The sequence below is a fragment of the Eubalaena glacialis genome, chromosome 3, assembly GCF_028564815.1.
Source record: "Eubalaena glacialis isolate mEubGla1 chromosome 3, mEubGla1.1.hap2.+ XY, whole genome shotgun sequence".
Classification (NCBI taxonomy): Eukaryota; Metazoa; Chordata; class Mammalia; order Artiodactyla; family Balaenidae; genus Eubalaena; species Eubalaena glacialis.
Window position 1 is genome coordinate 33,967,451 of NC_083718.1, and position 27,333 is coordinate 33,994,783.

At 39.6% G+C, this 27,333-nt stretch overlaps 1 protein-coding gene across 1 annotated transcript in view; it reads left to right on the forward strand.

Moving 5' to 3' along the window:
• DSTYK (dual serine/threonine and tyrosine protein kinase) overlaps positions 1 to 27,333 on the forward strand; it is a 54,462-nt gene that overhangs the window by 2,929 nt on the left and 24,200 nt on the right. The window contains exon 2 of the mRNA XM_061187429.1: positions 19,856 to 20,244. Coding sequence (XP_061043412.1) covers positions 19,856 to 20,244 — 389 coding nt within the window. The remainder of the gene's footprint in view (positions 1 to 19,855; positions 20,245 to 27,333) is intronic.

Below are 27,333 nucleotides of genomic sequence, written 5' to 3' on the forward strand. Positions count from 1 at the left end.
GAAATTGCCTTGATTCAGGTCCTCCTTTTCTTCCCAAAGCATTGGCCTTCTTTTCACTTAACTATAGGGAATGACAGCCCCTCTATCTGTTGATTTTCCTCTGTCAGAGGGTTCAGAAGTAATGAGATAAAGGCTTTGAGCACTTCTGAAGACAGGCAGAGTGGAGTATTACAAAGTAGCAGAGGGAGAAGTATTTTTCTTGTTTTATGATCTAGCAGAGTTCCAAGCTGTTGCAGTGTATCATAAACCTCTCAATTTTAAGAAATTGGAATGACTCAAATGTATTTAGTTGGAATGCTTTAATCTGTGCTACATTCCTTTCTTCCTGGTTCCGCTCCTTACTAACTGAGTGACCATGGGCAGATCACAATGGCGCTGTGCCACAGTTTTCTCATCTGGAAATGAGGATTATAATAATAGTAGTTGCCTCTAGGGTTGTTGGGAGTTAATATATGTGTTTAGAACAGTGCCTGGTAAGGTGCTGTGTAAGTATTAGCTATTACTAGTCAATAAACATTTGAGCACCTGGTAATAGGGTTAAAGAGTCAAATAAAAACATTGGTCTTGGCCTTGGGTTAGTGGAGATCAGTCTTCCCCTTCTATACTTTTCTCCTAAGAAAGAAAAAAAATTATAATTATCATTACAGTGCACCTGTTTGTTTATGTTGGATGAGGGAGGAAAAGGACTAGGAAGATCTGAACCTGGCCCTCTAGAAAGGGATAATCTAATCTCAGCCATATGCATATGCAACATATAAAGTAGAAAAACTGCAAAAAGCTAAAGGTAGGTTATAGGCATTTTATGTGAGTTACAGTTCTTAGGTTTTTATAGCTCTTTGCGATTGGTTTGGTAACAACTTCGTTTCTCCAACATCCTTCACCCTCTTTTGGTTGCCAGAATTAAAAGGGAGAAGAAAAGCACTAATGTACTTATTTATTTAAGAAAAGCCCTAGTGCACATTTTTCTTGGACTTGTTAGACAGAAATTTGTATGGATAATACACTTTAAGTGGCAGAGTGACATCTGGGCAAGGGATGGAAAGTTGGGAAAGAGGATATTCTTTACAGCCTGGTTTCTTATAGTTGCCATCTTCATGGGGCTGAGGGGTGGAGGGAAGTTGGTTGTGGGGTAAAACAGCCAGAGACTGGGATGGGTGTGCTTTCTAGTAATTTGCCATGGTCTGTTTAGAAGAGCTGCCTCAGCATTTCAACAGAAGCTTAGCAGAGATGGTGCTATAATTGTGATTCTTATTTATTACTTTTATTACCTTAGATGAACAAAACCCCATTTCCCCAATTATATCTAAAACTTTCACTTTCTCTCAATTTTCTTCCTGTATGGAAGCAGCATATAGTAGTCAAAAGTTTTAACCACCATTGTTTTTTGGTGTAACAAGTGGAAAATAAAAAGTAGTCAAAAGCAAGCACAAGCACTTGAATCAGACCTGAGTTCCTCTTCTAGTTCAGCCTTTTATTAACCGTGGGACTTGGGGCAAGTTACTTAACCTATTGGAGTCTTGGTTTCTTCATATGTAAAATGGGAGTGATACAGAATGCCACATATTGTATGAGTCCATCTATTTGAAATGTCCAGAACAGGCAAATTCATAAAGACAGAAAGTAGATTAGTGATTGCCAGGGGATGGGGGGAGAGGAAAATGAAGAATAACTGCTAATGGGTATGGGATTTCTTCCTGGGGAATAAAAATGTTCTAGAATTAGATAGTGGTCATGGTTGTACAACTTTGTGAATATGCTAGAAACCACTACATTGTGTGGTTTAAAAGTATGAGTTTTCTGATACGTGAATTATATCTAAATAAATAAATAGAATGGGAGTGATAATGTCTACCTCACAAAGTTGTTGTGATATTTAGAGATAATATACATTAAAGCACTTAACACAGGCATATAGTTAGTACTAAACATATGTGACATTTGAGTGTGTGTGTGTATGTGTGTATGTACTTGGTGAACATTAGATTAGGAGGCTGGAACAGGGGGGTCGGGGGAAGAATAAGAGGAGTGACGAATGGAATGAGGGACAGAACAGTTTTGAGCTGAAGCCAGATTTAGGCCCAGGTCTCTGAGCTCCCAGTCCCATTCTGCTTCTGTGACTCCTCCCTTGTTCTTTCCTGATCTGGCCATGGGAATAGAAAATGCACCCTGGCAGTGGAGAGATTATGTTACAAGTGAGTCATAACCCAGGCTCCATAGCTTGACATGGAACCATAATCTACTTCAGTGGGAGATTTTATCTGATTGAGTGATTATAATGTGACACTACCTACTCAAGCCTTTTATTCCAATTTCCAGTCCCTTTCCTTTCCCCTTCCTAATCTTCCTTTGCTAGGTAATCTGTTTCCCATGGCATGGGGCAGCGCACTACTAAAAAGGCTTGGATAATTCTTCCTGCTCTTGAAAGAAAAGACATTATTACCTTTAAGATTATTATCATTTGCAATATGTTTAGTTTAGTCTTAAAAGGCATTACTGATTTCAATATGGTTAGTTCTTCAGCCTTGCAAGTAGCATTTAAAGAAAGCATGGATTTAAATAAAAATCCATCTGGTCTTTAGATTTTGTTTTGCTCTGTCCACTTTCCAAGCATCAGCATTTATTTCTCCATGCTTCTCTGTCTCACTATGTTAAGTCAACAAAGAATCTTCCTGCAATAAATGCCCTTCTCAAAAGCAATCTTTTGAAAATAAAACCTCAAAAAATATGTTACTGAAGTAAAGGGAAATATGAATTTCACCTTAAACCTATTGCTCAATTCCTATAGGCTCTGGACATACAGATCATGTTTTTATTTATTTATTCATGTGATAGCTATGGATATATTTGTCTTATCTCGCTTACTAGATCGTGAACTCCTAAGGGTAAAGACTGTTTTACTCATCTTTGTATCCCCTGCAATGCCTACCATAGTGCTTTGTACATAACAGGCAAGTAAGTATCTGTTAGATCGTTTACATATCTGGTAGATATTGGAATGATGTTTTTTTCCACTTCAGAAGGGCAATTTTTCCCCCATGAAAGATATGGGATTTTGTATCTTTGCCCACATTTTCCTGTCTGGGCCCCTAAAACAGAACAATGATAAGCATTTGATAGATGACTAATTAGGCTGGAGCTGCCAGTATCCCAAAGAATGATTTTCACGTCCCAAAGAATGAGTTGCATGCAATACCGGAGCTTCACCACGATATGGGAAGTAAATATTCATTCACTCAACAAATCTTTATTAATGCCTAACTTTGTACTGGGTACAGGACACACAATGGTGAAACATTGTCCAACTAATTGATATTTTTAATTCTAAGCTGATGTTATGAAAGAAAGAAGGATTAGTGTTTCATCATGTTCCCTCTAGAGGATTTCCTACACATTGGTTTCCTGCTTAACCATTAGTCTTTGAGGACAGGAGGATAAGGCATATGAGAAATTCTAAGATTAAGTGGCATTGATAAAAACAGGAGTTGAGATGCTTTACTAACTTTCTGACAGTACAGGAAAACTAGCCCCAGTCTGTCTCTGGGATGGAATAACTATAATTGTCTTGTTTGCATGGTTCAAAAGCAGAATGCATTCATGAAGATTGTTGTTAAGAGTATCTTTTATCTTCATCAGAGGTTACTCACAGGGATGCCAATATGAAGCGTATGAGGAGTGTGGGTGGATGTGGTTTGTTCTCTAACAGTTTTAAGACCTAAGGTGAATTTACTCTTTACTTTTTGTAGGAAAATAGTTCACCTCTAGGGATAGTGGGTTTTGCTTCCTACGTGGTCCAGGGAATCTGAATGGTGCCATTCATAACAAGAGTGTAGAGTCCCTGTGAAAGACGCAGCTTTTCTTTCATGACTCTCAGAGGTCTGACTGGAGTCCCCTGTAGGATTTTCAGTCTAAGTATAGGCCACCCCATGCTTGAAAATTGATTCCATTCTTTGCCAAACGGGGAGTCTGGTAATCTTGGGGATCCTGGAACTTGACACTTTAACAGAGGAGAATAGATGTAGCAGTGGTTATGTGCCCCCTTGCTTAAAGCTATAAATCAGCCTCTCTGAGAAGGTCTCCTTATAGATAGTATTCCTCCAAAGTCCAAACTAAAACTCTCTGAAGGAAAGTTGGTCAGAGCATGGGGACTCATCAGAATCCCCTGTGGGCCCCTGGTTGAATTGCCTATCACATGCGGTGCCTTCTTCTGTCGTATTTAGTAGGCAGTGTGCAGTGTGAGTGGTTTGGACGTATCCCCAGCCTGTGGGGTGCCATGTGGCTGCGGGAACCTTTTGACTGCAAGTCTTTGGAGTTGGGCTTTATAATGTGCTTCCGTTCCCTGGGGTGGTGTTCTCTGGGCAGGAAGATGGGAAGTAGAACTTGAGGATTGTTTTGCTTTTCACTTGTTTAATAAGATATCAAAACTATCCCAAAGAATAGTAATAGCTTATGTATTCATAAAAGCCTTTGATTATTAAAAAAAAAAAAACCTCATACTTCTTTAAAAAAAAATGCTTTTATCACTTTTATTTTACTCAGATATAAAAAAAGGTCTAATTTTAGCTTCATCAGATTAAGACTTCAGTGTGTTATTTATGCCAGACAGATTTTACCCTTTCTAGTTTATATAATGGGAGAGAATTACATTTCCCAGGATTTTTTTGGTTAAGCCGAACTTTCCAGACTAAAGACTAAGTAAGGCCGTATCATAAAAGCAACTGGATAACAAGACTAATTTGAATAAAAGCTCTGTTTTTATTCAAATTAGAGGGACAGTGACTGAACCAATATGGAGCTTACTTTTTAGGAATATTCTGTGCAATATACTGTAGCCTTAACTTTTAATATTATGGAGATACGTAGGAGCAAGAAGGAACGAAGAACTTGGGGGAAAACAGCTAGTAGGAGGAAAGTCATTTTTATTCTTTTGGCATATAAGAAGCCCCCTGGGGAAACCTATCTCAGTTTCTCCTGATTGAACAATTGGCCTGCTCTGCTGGCTCATATTCCATGGAGAGAAGTGGAGAAGTTCTGCTGTTGCAACTTGGAAATGTGGTTGGTTAGTCGAGGGTAAAAGTAGTTAGTTGGCATGTGATAAAGAGGCCTGAGCTGCAGAAGAGGTGGAGGTGTGTTCCCTACTGCTGAGTCATCAGGAGGCTGCTGCAGGCAGTACAAGGTCAAGCTTCTTCTGGTGGCTTCTTGTTCAATGAACTGGATGGTTATAGGTAACTTTCATCAAAGTGTCCTGTCCTGGAGTGGGTGTTTGTCTATACTGCTTAGTCTTGAGGACTTGGGTTCTAAATCTGATCCTGAACTGCTTGTTTAGATGAGTGCCTTGGACTCCCCAGACTCAGAACTGGCATCAGAAAACGATCACAGGAAGATTGAGGAGAAAGAAGGTAATGTGCAGGGCAGAAGTGGGGACAGTGAAGAAACTTATTGTTTAAATTGTATTATTACTGTATATGATGTGTTTTTTACCTGCTGGGTTTTTTTGATGAGTAGAATTCTATCTCTTAATCTCTTTTCTCTGAGATCCAGACCTGGATACATTTTGCTAGTTATCTTTTTGGCCAATATTTTAAAAATTATTTTGAAATAATTTCAAATTTATGTAAATGTCGCCAGAACAGTACAGAGAGTTCTCATACCCACTCCATGCAGGTTCTCCATTTGTTAAGATTTTATTGCATTTGCCCCATCACCTAATCTCTCTCTTTCTATTATATGTATATATTTTTCGGAACCTTGTGAAAGTGAGCTCTAGATAGGTTGTCTTATCTCTTCTAAACACTTCCAGTGTGCATTTCTCCCAAACAAGGACATGCTATCAGCATGCAACTTCCCAAATCAGGAAATCAACATTGAGTCAGTATTACCATCCAGTCTACGGACCCCATTTAAGTTTTGCCAACTGTCCCAGTAATGTCTTTTTCTTTTGATCCAGGATCCTGTCCAGGAGCACATGTTGCATTTAGTTATCATGTGTCTTCAGACTCCCTGAATGTGGACAGTCTCTCGGCCTTTCCCTGGCATTTATATCTTTGGCAGGTTTAAAGAGCAGGCTTTACATTCTATGGGATGACCCTCAGCCTGGATCTAGCTGCTTCCTCATGACTAGACTCAGGTCATGAGCTCTCAGCAGGACTAGGCACAGAAATGACGTGATGTGCAGTCACATCAGGGGTACATGTTGTCGGCCCACCCACCCTTGGAGATGTTAAGCTTGATCTCTGGTCACGTTGGTGTCCGTTAGATTTCTCCACCTTAAAGTCACAGTTTTTCCTTTTGCAATTGATTAGTCTTTTGTGGGAAGGTGTTCTAAGATTTCACTGATGATCTTGTTCCTGAAAATGCCTCCCTCCACTAGACCTAGCGTCCATTGACAATGCCCACCTGCCTCAGTGGTGGTTTTTCTATCCACTATTTCTTCTATATTTCTTAGTTGGTATTTGCAAAGTTAGAGCATTCCTTTTCCATTGTTTGTTTATTATTTATTTATATCAGTGTGGGACTTCTGAATTTTTTCAATGGATTATAATTTCTTATTATCATTTAAAAAAAATTTTATGCTTAAATTGTCCCCAGTCCGGTGAGTAAGCCCCCCTTTGAGGTGGTTCCTATGTCTTTTTTACACATTCCCACCATTGGATCATTCTTAATGGTAACTAGCTGAAAGAAGCTGCCTTCCAAATGACAGGAACTAAGCCCTGAGTGAAGCATGGGGTCGGCTTCCTTGAAAAACTGCTTCCATCTCTGCATCCCATAAATTACAGCTTCAGCTGCCAGCTGCCTTTCTATTCCCTCTGCACTCGACCAGCCTCAGGAGCAGTTTCTCCCAGAAGGGAACTTGTCAGCAGGCTGCTGAGTATGGTCTCTTCATGTCACATGGCTCCCAGGAGATATAAGCCTTGGGGGGGGATGGGCAGGGGAAAGGGTTGGGGGGAGGTTATGTCCCTCTTCCCAGGTACCAGTACAGTCTGCTTTTCAAAAGCTGTTCAAGATCTTAACATGACCACCAGGTAGGATAACTTTAGTGACATTTCTGCCAGCTTGACTTTCAGCTTCCAACAAGAGGTTTAGCTGCTTGAGTACATTTCCATCTCTAATCTCCAAAAACCATCCCCTTCAACCAAAATACCTTGTATTATTTGGTCCTGAAGATTCTGAAACCCAGACTCCCTAAGCATATGTTTTCCTTAAATGGGGATGCCTCCTCTAAAATTCAGAATCCTTTAAATTTAGCTGAAGGTCAGAGAGCTTGTTTGGGAATGATAAATAAATGCTTCTTGGCAGAATTATTTCTCTCTCAGCTCCTGGGGTTTTTGTAGCTCAATACCTTGAAGCTTGTAGTAGAATTGATTGTAGTAGAAAGACTGTATAATGTTCATTTCTCAATTTAGGATTTGTCCTTTACTCTTGGCACATGTAGTTAATAAGAAATAAAACATCACTACTTATTTGTGGAAATGCATATTTGTGTCACTGATTACTTCAGTGACTTATAAAATCCTTTGTATTTCAGTCACTTTCAGAGAGGACTTCAAGTTCAGTGCTAAAGGTGAGGTAAAAAATTTTACCAAAGGAGGGAAATCCTTGGGTATCAGGAACAAGTATTGCAGTAGTAACTCTGTTGAGACCTGAATTGACTCTGAAGCCCCATCAACCTTATGAGTTTCAAGAATAGGATAAGGCAAAGATAGAGTTCCACTTCACTTATTCCATATAGTGCCTTCCCTCCTTGGCCATGGACTGACTATACCTTACCCTGGCCTTCACTCATATTATTGACTGGGATGGAAAACAGGCAAGAAGGAGAGTGTGATGATATAAATCCATTACTCCAAAAACAATTTAAACAACGTATCTAACCTAATGGGTCACTAGAGACATCAAAAGGTCATTAATGAGAGATTGGTTCAAGACGACGGAGTAGAAGGACGTGCTCTCACTCCCTCTTGCAAGAACACCAGAATCACAACTAACTGATGAACAATCATCGACAGGAAGACACTGGAACTCACCAAAAAAGATACCCCACATCCAAAGACAAAGGAGAAGCCACAATGAGACAGTAGGAGGGGCACAATCACAATAAAATCAAATCCCATAACTGCTGGGTGGGTGACTCACAAACTGGAGAACACTTATACCACAGAAGTCCACCCACGGGAGTGAAGGTTCTGAGCCCCACGTCAGGCTTCCGAACCTGGGGGTCCAGCAACGGGAGGAGGAATTCCTAGAGAATCAGACTTTGAAGGCTAGTGGGATTTGATTGCAGGACTTCGACAGGACTGGGTGAAACAGAGACTCCACTCTTGGAGGGCACACACAAAGTAGTGTGTGCATCGGGACCCAGGGGAAGGAGCAGTGACCCCAGGGGAGACTGAACCAGACCTACCTGCTAGTGTTGGAGGGTCTCCTGCAGAGGCAGGGGGTGGCTCTGTCTCACCATGAGGACATGGACACTGGCAGCAGAAGTTCTGGGAAGTACTCCTTGGCGTGAGCCCTCCCAGAGTCTGCCATTAGCCCCACCAAAGAGCCCAGGTAGGCTCCAGTGTTGGGTTGCCTCAGGCCAAACAACCAACAGGGAGGGAACCCAGCCCCACCCATCAGCAGTCAAGTGGATTAAAGTTTTACTGAGCTCTGCCCACCAGAGCACTAGCCAGCTCTACCCACCACCAGTCCCTCCCATCAGGAAACTTGCACAAGCCTCTTAGATAGCCTCATCCACCAGAGGGCAGACAGCAGAAGCAAGAAGGACTACAATCCTGCAGCCTGTGGAACAGAAACCACATTCACAGAAAGATAGACAAGATGAAAAGGCAGAGGGCTATGTACCAGATGAAGGAACAAGGTAAAACCCCGGAAAAACAACTAAATGAAGTGGAGATAGGCAGCCTTTCAAAAAAACAATTCAGAATAATGATAGTGAAGATGATTCAGGACCTCGGAAAAAGAATGGAGGCAAAGATCGAGAAGATGCAAGAAATGTTTAACAAAGACCTAGAAGAATTAAAGAACAAACAGAGATGAACAATACAATAACTGAAATGAAAACTACACTAGAAGGAATCAATAGCAGAATAACTGAGGCAGAAGAATGGATAAGTGACCTGGAAGACAGAATGGTGGAATTCACTGCTGTGGAACAGAATAAAGAAAAAAGAATGGAAAGAAATGAAGACAGCCTAAGAGACCTCTGGGACAACATTAAACACAACAACATTCACATTATAGGGGTCCCAGAAGGAGAAGAGAGAGAGAAAGGACCCAAGAAAATATTTGAAGAGATTATAGTCGAAAAATTCCCTAACATGGGGAAGGAAATAGCCACCCAAGTCCAGGAAGCGCAGAGAGTCCCATAAAGGATAAACCCAAGGAGAAACACACCGAGACACATAGTAATCAAACTGGCAAAAATTAAAGACAAAGAAAAATTATTGAAAGCAGCAAGGGAAAAATGACAAATAACATACAAGGGAACTCCCATAAGGTTAACAGCTGATTTCTCAGCAGAAACTCTACAAGCCAGAAGGGAGTGGCATGATATACTTAAAGTGATGAAAGGGAAAAACCTACAACCAAGATTACTCTCCTGGGCAAGGATCTCATTCAGATTTGATGGAGAAATCAAAAGCTTTACAGACAAGCAAAAGCTAAGAGAATTCAGCACCACCAAACCAGCTCTACAACAAATGCTAAGGGAACTTCTCTAAGTGGGAAACACAAGAGAAGAAAAGGACCTACAAAAACAAACCCAAAACAATTCAGAAAATGGTCATAGGAACATACATATCGATAATTACCTTAAACGTGAATGGATTAAATGCTCCAACCAAAAGACACAGGCTTTGAATGGCTACAAAAACAAGACCCATCTATATGCTGTCTACAAGAGACCCACTTCAGACCTAGGGACACATACAGACTGAAAGTGAGGGGATGGAAAAAGATATTCCATGCAAATGGAAATCAAAAGAAAGCTGGAGTAGCAATACTCATATCAGATAAAATAGACTTTAAAATAAAGAATGTTAAAAGAGACAAGGAAGGACACTACATAATGATCAAAGGATCAATCCAAGAAGAAGATATAACAATTATATATGCACGCAACATAGGAGCACCTCAATACATAAGGCAACCGCTAACAGCTATAAAAGAGGAAATCGACAGTAACACAATAATAGTGTGGAACTTTAACACCTCACACCAATGGACAAATCATCCAAACAGAAAATTAATAAGGAAACACAAGCTTTAAATGACACAATAGACCAGATAGATTTAATTGGTATTTATAGGACATTCCATCCAAAAACAGCAGATTACACTTTCTTCTCAAGTGCGCATGGAACACTCTCCAGGATATATCACATCTTGGGTCACAAATCAAGCCTCAAAATTTAAGAAAATTGAAATCAAGCATGTTTTCTGACCACAACGTTATGAGATTAGAAATGAATTACTGGGAAAAATATGTAGAAAACACAAACACATGGAGGCTAAACAATATGTTACTAAATAACCAAGAGATCACTGAAGAAATCAAAGAGGCAATCAAAAAATACCTAGAGACAAATGACAATGAAAACACGACGATCCAAAACCTATGGGATGCAGCAAAAGCAGTTCTAAGAGGGAAGTTTATAGCTATACAAGCCTACCTAAAGAAACAAGAAAAATCTCAAATAAACAGTCTAACGTTACACCTAAAGGAACTAGAGAAAGAAGAACAAGCAAAACCCAAAGTTAGCAGAAGGAAAGAAATCATAAAGATCAGAGCAGAAATAAATGAAATAGAAACAAAGAAAACAATAACAAAAATCAATAAAACTAAAAGGTGGTTCTTTGAGAAGATAAACAAAATTGATAAACCATTAGCCAGACTCATCAAGAAAAAGAGGGAGAGGACTCAAATCAATAAAATTAGAAATGAAAAAGGAGAAATTACAGCAGACACCGCAGAAATACAAAGCATCCTAAGAGACTACTACAGGCAACTCTATGCCAATAAAATGGACACCTGGAAGAAACGGACAAATTCTTAGAAAGGTATAACCTTCCAAGACTGAACCAGGAGAAATAGAAAATATGAACAGACCAGTCACAAGTAATGAAATCGAAACTGTGATTAACAATCTTCCAACAAACAAAAGTCCAGGACCAGATGGCTTCACAGGTGAATTCTATCAAACATTTAGAGAAGAGCTAACACCCATCCCTCTCAAACTCTTCCAAAAAATTGCAGAGGAAGGAACCCTCCCAAACTCATACTGTGAGGCCACCATCAACCTGATACCAAAACCAGACAAAGATCCTACAAAAAAAGAAAATTACACACCAATATCACTGATGAATATAGATGCAAAAATCCTCAACAAAATACTAGCAAACAGAATCCAACAACACATTAAAAGGATCATATACCATGATCAAGTGGGATTTATCCCAGGGATGCAAGGATTCTTCAATATATGCAAATCAATCAATGTGATACAGCATATTAACAAATTGAAGAATAAAAGCCAATATGATCATCTCAATAGATGCAGAAAAAGCTTTTGACAAAATTCAACACCGATTTATGATAAAAACTCTCCAGAAAGTGGGCATAGAGGGAACCTACCTCAACATAATAAAGGCCATATACAACAAACCCACAGGAAACATCATTCTCAATGGTGAAAAACTGAAAGCATTTCCTCTAAGATCAGGAACAAGACAAGGATGTCCACTCTCACCACTATTATTCAACATAGTTCTGGAAGTCCTAGCCACGGCAATCAGAGAAGAAAAAGAAATAAAAGGAATACAAATTGGAAAAGAAGAAGTAAAACTGTCACTGTTTGCAGATGTCATGATACTATACATAGAGAATCCTAAAGATGCCACCAGAAAACTACTAGAGCTAATCAATGAATTTGGTAAAGTTGCAGGATACAAAATTAATGCACAGAAATCTCTTACATTCCTATACACTAATGATGAAAAATCTGAAACAGAAATTAAGGAAACACTTCCATTTACCATTGCAACAAAAAGAATAAAATACCTAGGAATAAACCTACCTAGGGAGACAGAAGACCTGTATGCAGAAAACTATAAGACACTGATGAAAGAAATTAAAGATGATACCAACAGATGGAGAGATATACCATGTTCTTGGATTGGAAGACTCAACATTGTGAAAATGACTATACTACCCAAAGCAATCTACAGATTCAATGCAATCCCTATCAAATTACCAATGGCATTTTTTACAGAACTACAACAAAAAATCTTAAAATTTGTATGGAGACACAAAAGACCCCGAATAGACAAAGCAGTCTTGAGGGAAAAAAGCGGAGCTGGAGGAATCAGACTCCCTGACTTCAGACTATACTACAAAGCTACAGTAATCAAGACAATATGGTACTGGCACAAAAACAGAAATATAGATCAATGGAACAAGATAGAAAACCCAGAGATAAACCCATGCACCTATGGTCAACTAATCTATGACAAAGGAGGCAAGGATATACAATGGAGAAAAGACAGTCTTTTCAATAAGTGGTGCTGTGAAAACTGGACAGTTACATGTAAAAGAATGAAATTAGAACACTCCCTAACACCATACACAAAAATAAACCAAAATTGATTAGAGACCTAAATGTAAGACCGGACACTATTAATCTCTTAGAGGAAAACATAGGAAGAACACTCTTTGACATAAATCATGCAAGATCTTTTTTGATCCACCTCCTAGAATAATGGAAATAAAAACAAAAATAAACAAATGGGACCTAATGAAACTTCAAAGCTTTTGCACAGCAAAGGAAACCATAAACAAGATGAAAAGACAGCCTTCAGAATGGGAGAAAATATTTGCAAATGAATCAACGGACAAAGGATTAATCCCTAAGGTATATAAACAGCTCTTGCAGCTCAATATTAAAAAAATAAACAACCCAATCCAAAAATGGGCAGAGGACCTAAATAGACATTTCTCCAAAGAAGACATACAGATGGCCAAGAAGCACATGAAAAGCTGCTCAATATCACTAATTATTAGAGAAATGCAAATCAAAACTACAATGAGGTATCACCTCACACCAGTTAGAATGGGCATCATCAGAAAATCTACAAACAACAAATGCCGGAGAGTGTGTGGAGAAAAGCGAACCCTCCTGCATTGTTGGTGGTAATATAAATGGATACAGCCACTATGGAGAACAGTATGGAGGTTCCTTAAAAAACTAAAAATAGAATTACCGTATGATCCAGCAATCCCGCTACTGGGCATATAGCCAGAGAAAACCATAATTCAAAAAGACACATGCACCCCAATGTTCATTGCAGCACTATTTACAATAGCCAGGTCATGGAAGCAACCTAAATGCCCATCGAGAGACGAATGGATAAAGAAGTTGTGGTACATATATACAATGGAATATTACTCAGCCATAAAAAGGAACGAAATTGGGTCATTTGTAGAGACGTGGATGGATCTAGAGACTGTCATACAGAGTGAAGTAAGTCAGAAAGAGAAAAACAAATATCGTATATTAATGCATATATGTGGAACCTAGGAAAATCGTACAGATGAACCGGTTTGCAGGGCAGAAATTGAGACACAGATGTAGAGAACAAACGTATAGACACCAAGGGGGGAAAGCGGCGGGGGTGGGGGTGGTGGTGGGATGAATTGGGAGATTGGGATTGACATGTATACACTGATGTGTATAAAATTGGTGACTAATAAGAATCTGCTGTATAAAAAAATAAAATTCAAGAATTAAAAAAATAAATAAATTAATTAATTTAAAAAAGTTATTAACATTACTTCCCACCAATTCTCCCTTTTTAGAATAATCTTAACCTCAACCCAAAGGGTAATACACACTAACTGATGAGAGGAACATTAAAGGTTTCTCTGAAAAGTACCTACTGTTTCTTTTAGAAAATGGACTCTAGAGCTCTTAGGTAGAATAAGAATAACATTTTTTAAAAGTGTTCACCAGCTAGTGTTAATGCTGTTTTTTTCTCCCAGGCCTCATCGTCTTGGGCGGTTTCCGTAAGGACTCTGTCAGTCTGCTTAAAATTGGGGTTCTACAACTACTGAGTTGTGTTTGGCCCCACATTGGGAGAAAGTGTGGTAGGGCGGGTAGAGGAGGAAGAATTTCTCCTCTGTCTTCTTATTATTCCCAGCTGGGCCTAAGAATTAAACTGACATAAGACAGATAAACAGGAGAAAAGCATAAGCACTTTGTTAAATTTTACATGTACATGGGGGTCCTCACAAAAGAATGAAGACCCAAAGAAACAGAGTTGAACTGGACAAAGAAGTAAATTATGAAAGCGTGACAAGACAAAGGGGCTTGGGCTAGGGCAGTTAACGGTGGGAAAGTAACTAGGAAGGTACTGGTTAGTTTAACAAGGCTTATTTGTACAGATTTTTCTTGATCTCGACTCCGAGTCTCTGGTGATAAGAATGTTGCTTTCCTTCTGTTATAGGGAGGACATCTTCCCAATGGGGGTTTTATCTCTTGCTTTCAGGAAGATAAAGGGGAGGTCAGAGCGCCCTTCTTATACCTGCTGTTTGTCGAGTGCCTTTAGCTCAAAATAATCCTTATGCCAAAGTGACATTTTGGGGGATGGCATATTCTGCCACCCTTCAGGGACATTGTTTACCATTAAGTATTCACCTGGCCCCCTGAGACCTAAGAACAGTTCCTGCTCTGCCCTGTGTTCCACTTTTTATCTGCTTAGAGAAATGGAGAAACATGGCTTCTTTTTTGTTCTGTTTTGCCTTTTAAGCTACTGCTTCCTCATCTACAAATGGGGATAATAATAGTTTATGTCTGGTAGAATTGTGAGCATTAAATGAAATGGGGCAAATAAAGTGATGTACTTAGAAAGGGCTCAGTAAATATTATTGTAGGGGAGGAAAAATAATTTTCCCTCTACCCTTCTAGGTTCTTGGCTGAGACACCCCTGTTATAAAAAGATTAATGGGAGAAAAACAACCAGAAATTTAATAACATGTGTACCTCCTGTACACATGGGAGATACCCTGGAAAAACTGCGTGACTCCAAAATGGCCCAAGCCACTACCTTAAATACGATTTCCAGCTAAAGATAAAACACTCGGGTGGGGTGAGGTGGGGGGAGTCATTTATGGGCAGTTATCAGGAAAAGCACAGTAAACAAGGGTAAGGTTGTTATGCAGTTTTAAGTGGTTGCCTTCTGCATTGATAAGAGTTTCTAGAGATTTTGAGCCCTCCTCTTCCTGGTACTGGAGGAAGACACCCTTACAAATGGAGATTTCCCTTTTAAATATGTCTCTTACGAAAGGGTAACTTCTCAGTTTCCAGAGCTTCACCTGTGTCTGCTGTTTCTTAAAAATAACCTGCCCAAAATAATATGTCAAAGAGGCATATTTTGGGATGATATATTTCGTTCCCCTTCATTATCTAAAACAGATAAACAAAATGCGTTGCTACTTTAGCTGCTCTTCTCCTTGTAGTTTGAAACGTTTGTTTAGAAGTAACGCAAATCAAGATAATCTGTTTTTAAGAATCATCAAGAAAAAAAAAGTCTTGGCTTGCATTTAAGACAATTTGATTTGAATTTTCCTGCAGCCAGAGTTGGCAGGGTTAATGTGCTCCAGCTGAGAGGCCGTGCTGTTACTTTCCGGCAGCCCCATATGCAGATGCTGTTATATTAATTACAAAAGAAAACCTGATTAACTCAAAGTCCTTTAACTGTCAGTGAGGCAGCTGCTCTAGCTCTGAAACAGATTTTCTTCCTCCCTCCTACCGTCAGTCTACAGTTTTTAATCTCTTCTTTAGAAAACTGTTGAAACTGCCTGGTAGGTCCTCAGAGCCCCTGGCTAGTTCAGGCAGCTTTTGATCTGCCGTTATAGTAGTCCAGGGGGAGCTCGAGTAATTAAATTCACGTACAGTTTGAAATAAAAACTATCAGACCAACTGCCCATCCCCCTCAGTTATTTTTCTTTCAACAGTTAAAACCTGATGGAATCCTGGAATTTCAGAACTGGAAGGGATGTTAAAGATGATCTAATCCAAGTCCCTTAGTTCACAGATGAGAAATCCAAGGCTGAGAGAAACAAGTAGATTGCCAGTCAGTGGTGAAGCCCGGGATCGGAGCGTGTGCCCTCGGCTGGTGCTCTACCTACTCCCTCACCGACGCATTTGCCGAGAGGAGCAAGGAGTGAAACTATCTCATTTCAGCTTCATTTCTCTCCATGCTCTTGTTCAAATCTTGTAGACACGTTGAAGAGCAATGAAAAAGCTAAAGATTAGTGGGAGAAGCAAAGGCCTTGGATAATGACGTTTTGAAAGACAGATGGCGATATCCATTTTGAAGACCTTTTCTCAGTCCAGTGGGTTGCACGCAGAACCCTAGCAGAGTGCGTGGAAACGAAAAGTAGAACTGGTTTCGCTGTCAGCCCACTCTCCCATTGCACTGGTCTATGGTTGTTTGACTCTAGCAGGTTTATTTATAGTGACTATTTTTGTCACTACAGAGATGGGGGTGTGATAATTTGGACCAGATGAGTAATGGGGTATGTCCGCTGTGGTTTTGGCCAATGCAGCATGGTTTACTGGCTTTCCTATAGTTGACCCTGAGGTCTCAGAGGTGTTGAGATCTCTCCCTCTGGTTCTGAAAAATGGTTACTTGGTTTTTGTTCTCTGTTACCTGGTCTCCAAGCAGCAGCAGTCACAAAACTCATTTAAGCTTATTTTTATTATGGCTTTTATTTAGGCTTATTTTTATAACTTTTGTTATAGGAGTTTGGACACCCGTCTGAGATCTGAGGAAGACTGGGAAAAGAGAAAGAACAGGAAGGGTAGATAAGAGCGAATCTAACTGGACTTCTCACTGCTCAGGCTGAGACTGTGGTCTGCAGGTGAATGGGGAGGTACTATTCTGTTGTCCACCTCTACTCTCCATGTTGAGATGAAGGAGGTTTTCAGGAATGACAGTTGCTCCTATACTATTCATGGTACCAGACTGTTCATCATGCTACTGGACTTTTCTCAGTACTTAGTAGTACCACTTATGGCTTTCTGTAGACAATTCTCCATGGTAAATGGAGTCTTACACAGAGCAAGCAAGCGTATAACAAAGCGTATAACAAAGCAAGCGTATAACAAAGCATTAACTATTTTTTAGTCATTGTGTTGGGTGTTGAGGATACAGAGGGAAATATGATGGTTCTTCCTGCTTTTGGTAATTATAAACATACAACTAGAATAGTCTGTATAGGGGAGCAAAATTTACCATCCCAAAATGTGTCTCTGTGGTATGAAGATTACTTTAGGCTTGGTTGTTTTAAAGAAACAAAAGGCTCAGGAAGAGCTTTTATCTCCTCTGCCTTAACTGCCTAAAAGAATTTAGATAGAGGGCCTATCCCAGAAAGAGAGCTATCACCAGGGTTAGCTACAGTGTAATATGAACCAGGTGTAGTAGTCAGGGGAGGAACCTAGCAAGGCCTGTTTGGTCAAAGTCCTCTCTATGTCCCGTTGTTTCTGGATGGCCCAGCAAACATTTGTTTACCAAACATTTACTCTTCATTCTTACTGTGAATTGCCTTGTTTCCCTTTGAAGACCCAGCCCCCTACCCCTTCTCCTTAGTCCAGGATGACATATGTATCTCATTTAACCCGTCTTTGGAATCTCATGTTCAGATTCCCCATGTGTACCTAATTAAATTTCATTTTCTCCTGGTAATCTGTCTCATGTCAATTTAATTCTTAGACCCAGCCAGAGGAAACTAAAAGGGTAGAGGAAAATTGTTTTTCCTCCCTGACAACTGTGGTGTTGTTTAGTTGTCAATAAGATATGAAGGGACTCAGGACTCACTACTTGCTAAGTGGTCGCACAGCAATTGGCTGTGTCCCCTTGCTTTTAGATTGTATCAGTGGGTCAAAAATTAGACCAGTTGTCTGGTGTTTTACTCTCGCGCTTAGTACATACCTTGCACACAATTGGGCACTCAGTTAACACTTTGCTTTCTCATCTCTGTTGCAAGAGAATAGATTTCCTGTTTCAGTGTCTCGTATCACTGGTTTACATGTGCTGGCCAGGTGATGTACTTATAGGCCGACATGAAAGGAAGGGCTTAATGAAATTCATAAAGGGGGCTGGGTGAAAGCCAACTTCCTTAAATCTTTTGGTGGTGCCATTTGTGGGAGAGAAAAAGATTTGAGGATTTGAAATACTGAGTTTGAAGCAGGATAGGTAGAGTCTGAAGTAGGACAACTTCTTAAATGAATCAGGCCTCTCTTGCTTCAATTACATAAACAAAATGAACAGCTCATGGTTAAGTGACTAAAGCAAATACTGTTTCACTTGGTGCCACCCTAAATTTCAATTAAGATGTATGTATTTGGCTCCGAGATTGGACTTCTAACAGCCTAAGAACCGTGTGTCTGTGCCTTTCTGGACAAACACAAAGTTGCCTGAATCTTAGACTTGGGCAGGCACTGCCACTGAACAAGCTGGGGAGTGATCGAGTTCAGAATATGAGAGTTCTAGTCAACTAATTTCTGGTTCTTTTTCCCAAATAGATGTTCTCATACTTTAGGAAGACTTTTGTTTTCTCTCTTTTTTAAAAAAATTTTAATTTATTTTTTATTTTTATTTATTTATTTTTGGCTGCATTGGGTCTTCGTTGCTGCACGCGGGCTTTCTCTAGTTGCAGTGAGCGGGGGCTACTCTTCATTGCGGTGCACGGGCTTCTCATTGTGGTGGCTTCTCTTGTTGCGGAGCACGGGCTCTACGCACACGGGCTTCAGTAGTTGTGGCACGCAGGCTCAGTAGTTGTGGCTCACGGGCTCTAGAGCACAGTCTCAGTAGTTGTGGCGCACGGGGTTAGTTGCTCTGAGGGATGTGGGATCTTCCCGGACCAGGGCTCGAACTCATGTCACCTGCATTGGCAGGCAGATTCTTAATCACTGTGCCACCAGGGAAGTCCCTTGTTTTCTCCTGAGTATTATTTGATCTGTTTAGATGAGTGTGGTGTCCTGAAAGGATATTTCTGAGATGGATCACATCTCTTCCTAGATTTGCCTGGATTTTATCCTAACAGGTAGTTCTTTCCCTTTGTCTTATTCAGGGTCTTGTCCTCCATAAACTGAAAGAATGTGATTTGATTAGGAGATATTGATCTTAATTGAGCACCCAGTGTTTTAAGAAAACAGATGACTTGGCAGCTGGGATGCTGTCACCAGCCATCAGTGAAAGGAACCAGAAAAGATTCTAGAGCTTATGCACACTTGAATAACATTTTATTTCAATACATGCGTATTTAAAGACTGGCTCATACATTTAGTTATAAAATATGTTATAAATGAGGAAAATAAGCTAAAACTGCATGTGGTAGAGTCATTTTAAAGGGCCTTTATATGTTCAAGTATGAGGTCTTGTGTCACAAGGAAGGTTTTCATTTTGATATATTCGGGTCTTGGATTCACATCCCAGTTAGTGTGGTCTTTTCTGGCTTTGTCAATTTAATGATCTTGTACCTGAGTCCTTGTAAACTCCTTAGGCTGTCCCTCCACTGGTTGAAAAACGAGAGGGGAGGGTAGATCAGGTCACTGCCACCTTTCTGGATAGAAACAACTGTTCTGGGAATGAGCCAGAGAGGGGGATCCTGTTTGATATTTGAGGAACCTTTTCTGACTGGGATGTTTTCCTGGTATCTCCTTCAGCCAAGAGCTTCCTAGAAATTTCTTTCTAGGAGCCTGACATCCTAATGGGATCTCCCTGGCAGTCTTTCCCTACCCCTCCTTACTCTTCTCTCTGTACTCCTTTCTCCTTCTCCACCCTCCCCTTCCCCAACCAGGCCAGCTGAGCTGCATTTCCTTCCCACCTAAGGAAGAGAAGTACCTCCAGCAGATTGTGGACTGCCTCCCCTGCATCTTGATCCTCGGCCAGGACTGTAATGTCAAGTGCCAGCTGTTGAACCTGCTCTTGGGGGTGCAGGTGCTTCCCACCACCAAGCTGGGCAGTGAGGAGAACTGTAAGCTTCGGCGCCTCCGCTTCACCTATGGGACTCAGACTCGGGTCAGCCTGGCACTCCCTGGCCAGTATGAACTAGTGCACACGCTGGTTGCTCACCAGGGCAACTGGGAGACCATCCCTGAGGAGGACCTGGAGGTCCAAGAGGACAGTGAGGATGCTGCCCATGTTTTAGCCGAACTGGAGGTGACGATGCACCATGCTCTCTTACAGGTACCAAACTCATACTTATATAGTTGCACAGATATATACCAGCTTTCCTTGTATTTGAGCTTTCTCAGAAAGTAATTTGGCAATATGTACTCTGGGCTCTGAGCATCAGCTGATAGAGTCAAAGGAACATGATCTAGGAAGTTGAAAACCAGACAAGGCTGTAGCAGTGCCCATCCCTGCCCCTACTACCATGCTGCAAGGCCCTGGGCAATTTGCTTAATCCCTGTCTAAAATTGAAGGACTGTGGTACTTGCATCTCAATGTGCTTTGACAGAATTAGGATCAGGGTTAGAAATCCTTTTTTCATTTCTTAGCAGGAAGGTGTTGCTAGAATTGTCTCTAGCCATCCCTTTCTAAAAGGTGCAAGTAAGATGATTAATGTTCTTATTTGAGTTGAGAACAAGTGAAGAACTTTTGAAGTTTTCCTTAGACCTGCCATTATTTACTAAGTGGGACAGATCATGTCTCCTACTTTCTAAGGGACTTCAGAACTTGAGGACAGGTCTGGCTCAATGTAAGGAGATATGGAGATCCCGTCATCTGAAGAATATCTTTGCTTTTCTCAAAGATATTCTTCCAACTCCCAAACAGAACACAGGTCTTGCGGCATCTCCTAAAAGATCATATTGTCTATCTGGTATTCAGATCTCCATTTAGGAAGGACTTGTCTCTTGTGCAGGGCTTCCCTTGCTACTGTATAGCTAGGACTGGGCTGTTTGATTAGGCCACATTGGGATGAGCGGAGGACGTGACTATGTCGGGGGTCAGGAGCTGGTAGGAATAAAAGAATGCAGACATGCTCAAAACAGAGAGTCCATTACCGTGGTTAGCTGTGCCAGGAAGGAAGGGCTAGTTTGGCAGGACTAGGAGAATGGTTTCTTCTTCTCTTCACCTACCCCTGTTCTAGAAGGCTTGATCTCTCAGTCAGTGAGTGAGTCCTTTGGTTGTGGCCTCGGCCTGTGATCCTCTAGAAGTAGAAACTGTCATCTCATTTCCTTCCAGAGTCCAGATTTCTTTTATCTCGATAAATGCTAGAGGGGGCTACGTATACCAGCCAGCATTTCCTCTCAGCTCAGTTTCAGTGGTGACTTTCCTCTGTGTTCAGACTGGGAGCGTGCACTGCTTAGCTCCAGGACGATGTTAGAGTTCTTGGATAACTCTGACAGTAGCTCTGACAGTGATCTTTGTTTATTGACTGAGCCTGCTCAGTTGACCCACAAACTTCTTCACAATTCATAAGTATTTGATCCATACACAATCTCTATAGTATTCTGTTCTGGTCTAGTTCCTTCAGTTACCAATAGCTTGGTGGTTTTCAAACTTTTTTAGATTTTAATTCACTCTAAGAAATAACATTTTATTATCAGGACCCAGTACATATATACATGCATACATTTGAAATAAAGTTTCATGAGACAATACTTTTACTTCTTGCAAAACACACTGATATTTTCTTCTCTCTTGTATTTGACTTCCTTTGTTAAAAAATGATGGTAGCAACCCACTAAATTGATGATCTGACTTAATGTATTGTGACCTGCAACTTAAAAAATACTGTTAAATAGCTGAAATGACTGCTATTGGTTGGGTGGTGATTTTTCCTGTTCTTGCCTTTTATAAACAGTCTTGGAATGTGAACAAAGCCATCTGCAGGACAGGCACATTATTTGATTGATTTTTCTGTGTCCCTTCATTTTATTGGTTTTAATTTTTAATGCTTATTTACTTGTGTCCCATGAATTGAGGCGATAAAATAAAGTCACAGAAAAGAAAGTGAGAGTCATTTCCCAAGTGCATACCTGAGCACGTATCTTACTGGTGAGAGTTCCCAGCGCCGCTCCAGGTGTATGTAGTAAGCACTCAAACTGAGTTAACGGTTAAGGAGCCTACTTGGCTGGGAGGGAAGTTGAGATACCTAATCAATTTTCTCTCTGCACAGTTGAAATATATATTCTCTTTCTTGAGAAATATTCTTCTCTTTTCTTGTGGAATTCTCCAGCCTCTCATGTTCTGTTTCATGTGGTTTGTGAGGCTTCCTTAGCCAGTGTTTCTCCGGATCTGCTTTATACTCCAATGGTTTTGATGTGGAAACAGCATTTCTAACTTTAGAATCCCTTGATGCTGAGCCTCAGAGGGGCCTTAGCAGCCTTTGGGGCGCTCAGGCCCTGCTCTGTCACTATAGTCAGGCTCCTGTCTCCATTTAGTGTTTCAGGGATGCTCAGCTTACTGCTGGGAGCATTTCCTAACTACCTTGAAGATTCTTTGTGCCAGTGAGAAAGATCTTTTTTTGTTTAGCTCCAGTTATATTTAGGACCAGGGAGTTAGCTCTAAACAGCCCTTCCATTTGGTTTGTAAAGGGAGTGGTAAAGAAAGGAAACATTTAGCTAAAGGAAACCAAGATTGAAATAGGGGAAGTGAGATGTTCATTTTTAACTGTCAAATTATTAAAACAGAATTTCCCCTTACCCTCTTATACAATGGTCATTCTTCTAATACGTTACTTTAAAGGCCTCATAAATTAGCCATTTTCAATTTGTTCTGGAATAGGCCAACTCACATGGTACCCACATGGAATACCACAGTATTCCCAGCTTTTTAGCTCTGGGTCCCCTGAGATTCTCAGTTCATAATTCAATAATAGAGGAATACTATCAAGCTGTTAGTTTCTGAAACCTCATTTAGTGTTAAAACATAGTCATTTTCCAGCTGGCAACACATTTTACCATTCACCATATTCACTAGTTCTGTCTTTTTTTTTTTTTTTTTTTAATTTATTTATTTTTAGCCGCATCGTGTCTTTGTTGCTGCGTGTGGACTAGTTCTGTCTTCATTTACATACTTCCCCTCCCTAACCTTCACCCCCTTTCTGGTACATACATCACCTCCTTTTCTTTTTTGTTCCTTTTACAAGTCCAGTGGAACACAGCTGTCTGCCTTAGAGTTGCCTCAGTCTGATGTGTGAGTGTGTATATGTTTTTCCCTATGAACACCTATAAGAAAAGGAATAAAAAGAAGCAGAGATGATTAAACTTCTTCAGCCTAAGATGGGATTCCTGCAGCCTAGCAGTGGCATTTCATTTTCTGTGGCAGTTTCATAGCTCTCAGTTTTCTGCTCTAATCAATAGCCTGTTTATCCCTATCAGGTGTTTTCTGGCCCTTTGGACAAATGTACATGTCACCTGGCAGCCAGGCTGCCACACACTGTCATGGTTACTGGCTCATGGTGATGTCTGGTAGGGTATAGTTCAGGGAACTAAAGTAGACTAATGTTTCCAGGAAAGGTCTAATGACTTGCAAATAAACTTTTTTTTTTTTTTTTACTACTTTGAGCTCTTGACCATTTGGAGTAGTAAAATTTTCTCTTTATAACCCTCAATCAGTAGCCATCAATGGAAATAATCTGTTTGTAATTTCATACAGACATTGATATTTTTATTTTTTAATTTTTAAAAATTAAAAGTTTTAAATTTGATTTATAATTTTTTAGTTGATTTACAGTGTTGTACAGCAAAGTGATTCAGTCATATATGTATATTTTTTCAAATTCTTTTCCATTATGGTTTACTACAGGATATTGAATATAGTTCTCTGTGCTATACAGTAGGAGCTTGTTATTTATCTGTGTTATATATAGTTGTTTGTATCTGCTAATCCCAAACTCCTAATTTATCCCTCCCCCACCCTCTTTCCCCCTTGGTGACCAGAAATTTGTTTTCTTTGTCTGTGAGTCTGTTTATGTTTCATAAATAAGTTCATCTGTGTCATATTTTAGATTCCACATGTAAGTGATATCATATGGTATTTATCTTTCTGACTTACTTCACTTAGTATGATAATCTCTAGGTCCATCTATGTTGCTGGAAATGGCATTATTTAGTTCTTTTTTATGGCTGAGTAGTAGTCCATTGTGTATATGTACCACATCTTCTTTATCCATTCATCTGTCGATGGACACTTAGGTTGCTTCCATGTCTTGGCTATTGTAGATAGTGCTGCTATGAACATTGGGGTGCATGTATCTTTTCAAATTATAGTTTTCTTTGGATATATGCCCAGGAGTGGGATTGCTGGATCATATGGCAACTCTCTCTTTAGTTTTTTAAGGAACCTCCATACTGTTCTCCATAGTGGCTGTACTAATTTACATTCCCACCAACAGTGTAGGAGGGTTCTCTTTTTTCCACACTCTCTCCAGCATTTGTTATTTGTAGACTTTTTAACGATGGCCATTCTGACTGGTATGAGGTGGTACCTCATTACAGTTTTGCTTTGCTGTTGTGATCTATTTTATTCATTTACTTTTTAAAATTTTTATTGGAGTATAGTTGATTTACAATGTTGTGTTAGTTTCAGGTGTACAGCAAAGTGAATCAATTATACATATATATCTCCACTCTTTTTTAGATTCTTTTCCCATATAGATCATTACAGAGTAATGAGTAGAGTTCCCTGTGCTATACAGTAGGTCCTTATTAGTTATCTATTTTATATATAGTAGTGTGTATATGTCAATCCCAGTCTCCCAATTTATCTCTCCCCCCTTCTTCCCCCGCTGGTAACTATAAGTTTGTTTTCTATATCTGTGACTCTATTTCTGTTTTGTAAATAAGTTCAATTGTATCATTTTTTTAGATTCCACATATAAGTGATATCATATGATATTTGTCTTTCTCTGTCTGACTTACTTCACTCAGTATGACAATCTCTAGGACCATCCATGTTGCTGCAAATGGCATTATTTTGGTTTTTTTTGTGGCCAAGTAATATTCCATTGTATATATGTACCATATCTTCTTTATCTATTCCTCTGTCGCCTCCTTATAGTTTTGATTTGCATTTCTCTAATAATTAGTGATGTTGAGCATCTTTTCATGTGCCTATTGGCCATCTGTATGTCTTCTTTGGAAAAATATCTATTTAGATTTTCTGCCCATTTTTTGATTGGGTTGTTTGTTTTTTTGTTATGAGTTATACAAGCTGTTTATATATTTTGGAAATTAAGCCCTTGTCAGTCACATCATTTACAAATATTTTCTCTCAGTCTGTAGGTTGTCTTTTCGTTTTGTTTATGCTTTCCTTTGCTGTGCAAAATCTTATAAGTTTGATTGGGTCCCATTTGTTTATTTTTGCTTTTATTTCTATTGCCTTGGGAGACTGACCTACCAGCTTTCCCAACACTACTTGCTGAAGAGACTGTCTTTTCTCCATTGTATACTCTTGCCTCCTTTGTTGGAGATTAATTGACCGTAGGTGTATGGGTTTATTTCTGGGCTCTCTATTCTGTTCCATTGATCCATACAGACACTGTTAGTTTTAATTTATCAGCAGTTAATACTTTCACAACCCCAAATCAAAGTATCTTACTAAAAATCACAAATTTATGCAAAATTTTAACCCCCAAATTTACTAAACATTGTTTGTTGCTAGAAAACTACCTTCTCTCAATTTTTGTCTTGTTTTTGGTATTTGTTTTGGCGCCTTATGAAACTAAATTTATGTGTTGCTTACTTTTAGTTAGATACCATGTCTTCTCTTGAATGTATCTAGATTGAAAGATAACAGTTGACTGGTAAAAAGTTGGAAAGAAGCTTGGGTGACTATCTTCAAGGTAAGCAGATACTTTTGTAAGGAGAGAGTATATAGAATTAGGTCAAAGATGGCCGTTTCTAAGGGAAAAGAAACAAAGTTGGGGTAATATGTATAAGAGAAATAATGCTATTCTAGAAATATAATTAAAGAAACCCTGATTTTATGGGGCAAAAAGAAAGGGGAACTAAAGTGATGTGTTAAAAAAGGATATGGGAAGTTCAGGAAAATGCTAAATTATAAGTTCCTTCTAGGCAGTAATTCTATGTTCTTTGAATTTAACATCGCTCTTGCCTTTCCCCTAACACACACTAACATACATAGTGAAATATAACCAATACATTGCTCTTTGCCAAGAAACCTGGTAATACTTTTAATAGGTTAATTGTACCTGTTAAGGTTATATGTGGTTTAGAGGCAAGATTCTTTTTAAAATCCCTATGCTCACTATAGTAGCCTTGATCCCTCTTAAAAAGAACAGCTTAAAGCTGAGGCTATATTTTCTCAATTCACCACCACTGATTCATTTTTGGCCTTCTAAGATTAGCTCTTTGGGGGAAAATCTGGCAAGAGATTATGGTCTTAATCTTCCTCTTCTGTTTTCTCCCTTTTTAAGGATGCTATCTACCTCTTTCCTGCACCAAATGGCGTCTCTTTCTGTTTTCACTATCTCAAAGATCTGTTTGTGTTTCCCTTTGGGTAATGGATGGTGGCCGTAGGGAATCCTCCCTGATTCAGAGATGCAGAGGTTGAAAGTACTGTCAGCAGGCAGAAATTCTGTTATTTGGGCAATTAAAAATATTTTCTTTTTGACTTCTTTTGCAGCATTGTTTCATAGCAGAGCAGGGCTTTTACTTATAGCCAGTGTATACTTTTTAACATAGACAGTAGGACTGTTAGGGTCCCTGAAATCATCTTGTCCATCCTTTATTCTTCTTTCAGAACTTTCCTAACACCAGCCCAGACAGTTCCTGAAACAGTGGACCTTCAGTTACTGTTTAAACACAGTCTTTGTAGTTAGGTGGGCCTGGACTTACATCCTGGCTTGGTTACTTAACTGTGTGACTGTGGTGCTGGGGTGTCCCGCATTTGTAAAATAGAAGTAGTAATCTGTATCTCTTAGGACTGGTGTGAGGCTTAAATAAGAGACTAGGTGTAAAGCATCTAGAACAGTGTCAGGCACTTAGTAAGCTTCCCTTTGAATGATTAATCAGTGTCCTTGAGAAGAGGATTTCCTATTCTCTCAGTCACCTGTCCCTTCCCTGACAGCCATCCACGGTGGAACTCCTTCCTTTTGTCAAACTTAAGTCCTTCTGGTTCCAGCTTACTTAGAGTTATTCTGCTCTAGTTAGAAGCAAAGTTCTTCATAATTATTATGAAGTGCTTTTGTAATAAAATGAAAGGAGAGATGTTATAAAAAAGGTAAAAAATACAAAAGTTAAAGTTATAAAGTTAAAAGGTAAAGTTTCCCCTTCTTCCTTCTTCTGCATTCTACTGTTGTCT